Below are 7,870 nucleotides of genomic sequence, written 5' to 3'. Positions count from 1 at the left end.
GATGGAGAGAGGGATGAAGGGATGGATGGAGGGATGGAGGGATGGGTGGAGGGATGGGTGGAGGATGTGGGCAGGCAGAGGGTCCTGGAGACCCCCCGTGGCACCCGTGGCTGGGGTTGCTGCTCACCTGAAGACGGCGCGGTGGGTCTGCTCCCGCTCCTCCCCGTTCACCATGCAGGAGAACAGCCCGAAGGACTCTGTGCCTGGGGAGGTTGGGGGCTTCCATGAGGCCCAGGGGCGGCTCCCACCCCCCGGGCGTGGGGGACACACCCGTCACTGCCCTCCACCCCACCCTGGGGGCTGCAGGACCCTCGGGGTGCAGGGAGCCCTCACCTCTCCAAGGGGTCCCACTGAACCCCCCCCACCCAGCAGAGCGGGACTGAGGATCCCTGTGACCCCCTGTGACACCCCGTGACACAGGGATGGTGCCACGGCCAGGATGGCAGGGGCAGGACATGGAAGGGCAGCCAGTCAACCAAGGCCATGCAGAGCAGTCCAGGACAGCATAGCCTGGCACAAAGTGTCACGACACGCCACGTCACGACACGGCCACGTCACGACACGGCCCAACACTTACTGGAGGAGCGCGAGGTGCTGTTGACGAAGACGTTGAGGAACTTCTTGGAGAACTGGAGGTCGGCCTCGGGGGACGAGTCCTCGGAGGAGCTGCGCGCGTCGGGGGCCACCAGCCCGTCCCCGAAGGCCACCTCGTCGTCCACGTCGCAGCGGTCGCAGGCGCGCAGCAGGTCGCTGTCGTCGCTCAGCACGGACGTGCAGCGCCGCAGGCTCACCAGCTCCAGCTGCGTGTGCTCGTCCACCACCAGCGTGTACTTCACCGAGTCGTAGGCCAGCGACTCGTCCAGTGCCGGCGGCTCCGGCGCCCCGGGGACGGGCGGCAGCTCCCCGCCGAGGCTGCCCCGCCGCGGGGCCGCGGGGAAGGGGGAGCCGGGCGGGAAGGGCCCCTCGTCCTCGTCGAAGGCCATGGCGAAGCCGCGGTTGGTCTTGGCGGTGGAGACGTCCAGCGCGGCGGGGCCGGCGTCGGGGGGCACTAACCGGACGTCATCGATCATGTCGTCGGCCTCCAGGACCCCCGAGTCCAGGTCCCTGTCGACGGCCCAGCCCTCGGGGCCGGCGGGGCGCTGCTCCCCGGAGCCGCGGTGGTCCCCGGCGCCGCGGTGGTTCCCGGTGACGGCGGGCTCGGCGCCAGGGGACGCGCGCGGTGGGACGCGCGGCGGCGCGGGACGGCAGCCGAAGGTGGCCAGGACCTCGGAGGCGTCCAGCCTGTCGAGGGTGACGGGGCGCCCCGGGAAGACGGGCGCGATGGTGTCGTTGGTGGGGTTGCTGAGGAAGAGGAAGGGGCCCGGCTCCTCGGCCGGCGGCTCCGGCGGCGGCGGCTCCGCGGCGGCGTCCAGGCCTCGCTCGTCCTCGGCGCGCTCCAGGGAGCTGCGCAGCGTCTCCATGTCCACCAGCTCGATGGCGCCGCGCTGGCACCGCGGCACCGCCGCCTCCCCCGGCCCCGCCGGAGAGTCCCGCGGGACGGGCTCCTCGTCCAGCGCCTCGCTCAGGATCTCGGGCTCCAGGTCGGAGGCCGGGGAGATGGTGTCGCACAGCGAGTGGGTGTTCTGGAAGCACTCGTCGGGGCACTTGATGGGGTACGAGCCCTCCGAGATCATCTTGTTGACCAGGTTGCTGAGCAGCCAGGGCGAGTCCGAGTCCTCGCTCAGGTCGGGCTCCGACTCCGAGTCGGAGTCGTACTCGCTGTTGTCCTCCTCGTCCGCCTCGGGCATCAGCTTGGGCCCCACGGGCAGGTAGAAGGAGCGGCGGATGCTCTCCAGGCTGTGGTCGGGGTCGATCTTCAGGTCCAGGGGGCTGGAGGCGGAGACCTCGGTCTGGCCCTCGGGCGCGGGGCGGTCGGCCGGGTCCAGGCTGTCGTAGTACCCCTCCATCTTCAGCTCGGCCAGGCTCTCCCTCCTCACCACGCCGCGCTCCGGCGGCCCCCTCTCCGCGGGCTCCTCCTCCTCCTCCTTGCCCTTGTCGAGCAGCAGCGAGTCCTTGATGCCCATCAGGCCGGTCGCCTCCAGCTCCGGCTCCAGCTCCCCCTCGGAGCCGGGCGAGCTGGCCTCCTCGATGGAGTTGGTGAGGTGGGAGGAGCGGCCGCTGCTGCTGTCGCTGCTCAGGTCCAGCTCGGTCTCCGAGATGGAGGAGATCATGTTGCTCACCAGGCGCCCGCCGGCGAAGGCCGCCTCGAGCTCCCCCTCCACGTCCGAGTCGGAGCCGGGCGAGCTCAGGTCCTCCCCGTGCCGCCCGCCGGGCAGGAAGGGCTTGGCGGTGCGGCTGGTGAGGTCGGCCTCGATGCCGGGGTCCGAGGAGGGCGAGGTGGTCTCCGAGGAGCCCGAGGGGTGCCCGCGCACGCTGGCCGCCCGGCCGGACCGGGGGCCCTCCCCGTCGGAGCTGAGCGGCTCCGGGGGGCACACGCGGCCGCCGTCCGCCCGCTCCTCGGGGGGCCGCGGGGGGACCCCGGGCTGCGGGCGGGGGGACCCCGGGCTGGAGGCCCCCCGGGCCGCCTCGGGCTGCGTGGGGGCGCGGGGGGCAGCGGCGGGGGCCGGGGGCGGGGGGCCGGCGTCGGGGGGGCCGGGGGGAGCCGCGGGCCCTGTTGGAGAGAGACACGGTTGAGGGGGCGGCTGGCGGGGGCGCGGCGGGGACAGCGGAGCTCGGAGCGCTGAGGAGATGAGGTTCATGTTAAAATCTTGCCCGGCACTCGGGGGCGATGGGTTACCATGTGCCGGGGACTCGGGGCTGTTGCCTTGCGAGTCCAAGGGGGAGGGCGGCAGCGAGGGGGGGGGCCCCCCCGGGGCCCCGCGGGCTCTCCAGGCAGGGTCCGTCCAGGATGCAGGCGTGGGGAGACGAGTGTCCTGCGGGAAGGCAGAGCCCCGTGTCACCCCCGGGGGGCTGCGGGACCACCCCGGGGGGTTGCGGGACCACCCCGGCCCCGCGGCGGGGGCGGGACCCCGTGGCCGTCCCCGCCCCGCGCTCACCGGTGTGTGAGGAAGAGGAGGAGGAGGAGGAGTGGAGGAGGGCGTCCTGCCAGGTCGTGCGGTGAGCGGGCGGTGGGAAGCTGCCGTTGTTGTTCAGGGAATCCTGCGGGAAGAGCAGAGCCAAGGTGGGTGGGTGGGTGAGACCCGGGGGAGGGGGGGGGTGTAAGGGCGCGTTTGGGGACCCGACGACGGGACACGGGCGGTACCGGGCCGGGGGCGGGCCCAGGTGCGACCCTCGGAGCTCCCACCGGCCTGGCAGCCCCCGCGCCACGTGCCGGGGGTTTATCCGGATTAGGGCGTCCCTGGATCCCCTGCCAGGGCCCAGGGATGGCACGGCACCGCACGGTGCCCATCCCGCGGACAGACCCCACGGGGGACGTGCCAGCACCCGCACTGACCCCCGGGACCCCCGGTGCGGGGCCACGCAAGCAGATCCCGACCCCCCCGGCAGGACCCCGGAGCCGGTGGCCCTGCGGTGGGGCCCGAGCCCCCCGGGACGGCCGGAGCCGCCCAGGGGTCCCCGGGGCTGTCCCGCCGGCGTGGCGGCAGCTGCGGATTAGTCCCGGCGGGAAGCGCGGGCAGCGCTAATCCCACCGAGCCGGGATTAGGGAGCGGGGCCGGCGCCGTGTGCCACCGGGCACGAACCCGCGAGGGAGAGGGAGGGGCCGGGGCACTGCCTCGGAGATGGGAGCCGGGGGGGCGGGAGGGGTGTGGGGGGGTCAGGGATGGGTGGGGGGGGACAGGGATGCGGGGTGGGAATGGGTGTGGAGGGACAAGGATGGGTGTGGGATGACAGGGATGGGTGTGGAGGGACAGGGATGAGTGTGGGAGGGACAGGGACAGAAATGGGGAGGATGGGGACAGGTGCTGTGGGGACAGGGATGGGTGCTGGGAGGGATGGGAACAGGTACTGGGGGTGCAGGGGATGGGTGCGGGGGGAGATGGTGCTGAGGGAACAGGGCACGGGGATTACTGGCACTGATGGGTCGGACCCGGTCAGATCCGGGGGCTCCGCTCATCCCACCCCCCGAGGGACGATGGACCGGGGTGGCCAGTGGGATCCAGCTTTGCCGGTGGGATCCAGCTTTGCCGGCGGGATCCGGCTTTGCCAGCGGGATCCGGTTTTGCCAGCGGGATCCGGTTTTGCCAGCGGGATCCGGTTTTGCCAGCGGGATCCGGTTTTGCCAGCGGGATCTGGCTTTGCCGGTGGGATCCATCTTTGCGGGTGCACCCGCCGGGGCACGGAGGGACAAGGCTGAGAGGGACCCCTGGGTTTTGTCACCCTCCGGTGACCCTCACCCTCGAGAGCTTTCCCCCCCCATCCCCATCCCGGCAGCGTGCGGTGCCCTCCCGGTGCTGGGGGGGTGCCGAGAATCCCGAGAGCCCCCCCCGGCTCCATGGCAACGCTGCCGGATGCAGCCGGATGGAGCCGCTCCGCACGCGGCTTCCCACACACTGCGGTGGTGGCTCGGGGCTGGCACCGCACACGCGTGCGCGGGGACGCGGGGACACGGGGACACCCCTGCGGGGACCCCCCAACACACATCGCGGGGGAGCCCCAGAGTGGGAAAGGGGGGGACACGGCGTGAATGGGCACCCACGGAGCCCCCCGTGGGCACAGGGTGGCAAAGACCCCTGGGTGGGGACACCCCTCCGGGCCGCCCCCCTCCTCACCTGGGTGCCCGGGGCCGTCAGGTTGAGGGTGGTGGGTCGGTGCTTCTGCGTCTCCTCCAGGGCGGGCGAGGGGATGGGTGAGGCCGAAGGGGACGGCGGAGCTTCCAGATCGTTGCCCTCCTCCTCCTCCTCTTCCTCCTCCTCCTCCTCCTCGTTGTCGTCGATCATCTCGAACTCCTGGAAGTCGTCCTGGAAGGTGCAGACGGGGTGGGGCTGCTCCCCGCGGTCCAGCACCAGGCAGTCCTGGGGAGGGGGCACCGGGTTAGGGGGGCACAGGACGCGGCCCTGCGCTCGCCACAGCCCTGTGCCCACCCCCGGGGTGACCATCCCCACCGTGGCAGGGTTGGCAGTGCCCCAAGGGTCCCCAAGAGGGGACCAGGGACGCCCCAGCTCTGCCAGTCCCTGCCTGGCTTCCCCCCTGCCTGTCCTGGCACCAGCGCCCAGCCAGGCCGAGCTGGGTGGGTGGGAGCCACTCCTCCCTGCTGTGGGGGGAGCTGTGCCAGGCCAGTGCCCCCCCCCCAGACCCCAGGGGCCACTCGGCTCCTGCACCTTCTCATAGTGGTCCGAGTCGTAGTTGAGGCCGATGCCACAGTCGTCCGTGATCTCCGACAGGTCCTCGTCGTCAAACTCCTCCAGGCTGATGTCCTGGGGGGGCCTGGGGACATGGGTGGGGGGGTGACAGACCTCAGGGACAGGTCACCTGTGCCCCCATGGCCCCGAGAGCCGAGTGGCACCGCAGGGACATCCATCCATTGTACTGCTGGCACCCCCGGCACGGGAGCACTGGCACCGGACAAACCACGGGGAGATGCCACCACAGCCCTGTCAGCCCTGGATGCCAGCACAGGAGCACCACGGGGACATGCCACCATAATCCCATCACCCCTGGGTGCCAGCACTGCAGGGACATGCCACCACAACCCCATCACCCTTGATGCCAGCATGGCAGAACCACGGGGACATGCCACCATAACCCTGTCACTCCTGGGTGCCAGCACTGCAGGGAAATGCCACCATAACCCCATCACCCCTGGGTGCCAGCACGGCAGAACCACAAGGACATGCCACCATAACCCCATCACCCTTGATGCCAGCATGGCAGAACCACAAGGACATGCCACCATAACCCTGTCACCCTTGGGTGCCAGCACAGGAGCACCAGGATGGTATCACCACAGGGACGTGCCACCAGCACCCTGCCACTCCTGGGTGCCAGCACGGGAGCACCGGGACAGCAGCACCACCACGGGCATGTGCCACCATAACCCTGTCACCCCCGGGCACTGGCACAGCAGCACCACAGGGACGTGCCACCAAACCCTGCCACCACCCGGCACGGTGGCCCTCGGCTGGGCAGAGGTGCCGAGGCCATCACACGTCCCAGATTCCCTGCCCAGCCATCCTCACTGGGCTGGCAGCACTGCAGGCACATGGCACCGTAACCCTGGCACCCCCAGGCTCTGGAATGGGAGCACCAGGACAGCAGAACTGCAGGAACGTGGCACCACAGCCCCATCAGCCCTGGGTGCCAGCACGGGACAGCCACAGCGACATGGCACCATCACCCTGTGACCCCTGGGTACCAGCATGGGACAACCACAGGGACATGGCACCCAAACCCTGTCACCCTTGGGTGCCAGCACGGGACAACCACAGGGACATGGCACCACAACCCCATCACCACATGGCCAGAGTGCCCTTCGGCTGGGCAGAGGTGCCAAGGCTACCACACGTCCCAGATTCCCTGCCCAGCCATCCACGCTGGGCTGGCAGCACTGCAGGCACGTGCCACAATAACCCTGTCACTTCTGGGTGCCAGCATGGGACCACTGGGATGGCAGCAGCACAGGGATGTGCCACCATCCCCCTGTCACTCCTGGGTGCCAGCGCAGGAGCACCGGGATGGCATCACCACAGAGACACGCCACCACCCCCCCCCGTCACCACACACCCACGTTGACCCCGGCTGGGCAGAGGTGCCAAGGCCACCACACGTCCCAAATTCGCTGCCCGGTGCAATCCCTGGAGCCAGCCCAGGGCAGAGGCTGGAGCTGAGCCAGTGAGGGGGCAGTGCCCACCCCCGGGGCATTGGGGTGCCCTGTGCTGGGAGGGGCTGTTCTCCAGCTGGGGGCTTCACTGGGGGTCACTGGGGGGTTACTGGGCCGGGCACATCAAGGGGGAATCCAGGCTCCGACACCCCAAGGCACGGGAAGGCCGAGGGACCCCCCCGTGCCTTCCGTCGGGAATGGGGGTGTCATGGAAACCAGCGGTTTCTGCAGGAATCGAAGGGAAAAGAAGAGGATTCCCGGCAGGATTTGGTGCTGGAAAACAGAAACCAGGCATCTGGGGGGGGGGCTCTGCAAGGTGGGAGGTGTGGCAGTGCCTGGGCACCAGTGGGACCCTCTGTGTGGGGGCAACCAGGGGTCCCAAGCTCGGTCCCGTGGGTGTGTGGCAGTGCCCAGGTGCCAATGGGACCCTCTGCCAACCCCCAGGGGGTTGGGGACACCCAGAGACCCCCCTGAGTCCAGCCCTATGGGTGTGTGGCAGTGTCAAGGTGCCAGCGGGACCCTCTGCCAACCCCCAAAGACCCCCTGAGTCCAGCCCTATGGGTGTGTGGCAGTGCCAATGTGACCCTCTGCCAACCCCCAGGGGTTTGGGGACACCCAGAAACCCCCAGCCCATCCCCATGGGCACGTGGCAGCACCAGGGCAGGCGGGCACCTCCAGAGGGGACAGGTCTGGAGGCTCAGCCCTGGAATGTGGCCGGCAGCAGGATCAGACCCTTACATGGGGGGTCGGGGCTGTGCCCCCTCCTGCTTTCCATCCCCCAAAATCCCCTCGTGCAGCCCCTCACCCGGCACGGGGCCGGGCGCCTGCTCCCGATTCACCGGGAGAAAAGATTCCCCCTAATCACATAATTCCCAGAAGTAGGGCACGGAGCGCCCAATCTGCGCAGATTTGGGGCAAAAACAGCAGGGATGGCACCGGGCCCGACACCACGGGCTGGGGCTGCGGGGCTGGGCCGGACCCTGGGGCACGGCCAGGACTGGGGGGCCTGGGGGGCTGTGGGGCACAGAGTGTGGGGTGTCGGGGTGCAGAGCCATTTGGGGTATCGGGGTGCAGAGCCCTTTGGGGTGCAGAGCCCTTTGGGGTGCAGAGCCC

At 70.3% G+C, this 7,870-nt stretch overlaps 1 protein-coding gene across 1 annotated transcript in view; it reads right to left on the bottom strand.

The window, feature by feature from the left end:
* Positions 1-103: 103 nt before the first annotated feature.
* The window catches only part of LOC113981111 (C-Jun-amino-terminal kinase-interacting protein 2-like), an 11,177-nt gene continuing 3,410 nt past the window's right edge, over positions 104-7,870 (bottom strand). The window contains 6 exon segments of the mRNA XM_027708348.1: positions 104-203; positions 578-2,771; positions 2,773-2,912; positions 3,036-3,138; positions 4,710-4,952; positions 5,259-5,364. Coding sequence (XP_027564149.1) covers positions 124-203; positions 578-2,771; positions 2,773-2,912; positions 3,036-3,138; positions 4,710-4,952; positions 5,259-5,364 — 2,866 coding nt within the window. The 3' untranslated portion in view covers positions 104-123.

The sequence above is a fragment of the Neopelma chrysocephalum genome, unplaced genomic scaffold (genome assembly GCF_003984885.1).
Source record: "Neopelma chrysocephalum unplaced genomic scaffold, ASM398488v2 Primary Assembly neopelma1_96102, whole genome shotgun sequence".
NCBI classification, from domain to species: domain Eukaryota; kingdom Metazoa; phylum Chordata; class Aves; order Passeriformes; family Pipridae; genus Neopelma; species Neopelma chrysocephalum.
This window is presented reverse-complemented; position numbering and strand designations above follow the sequence as displayed.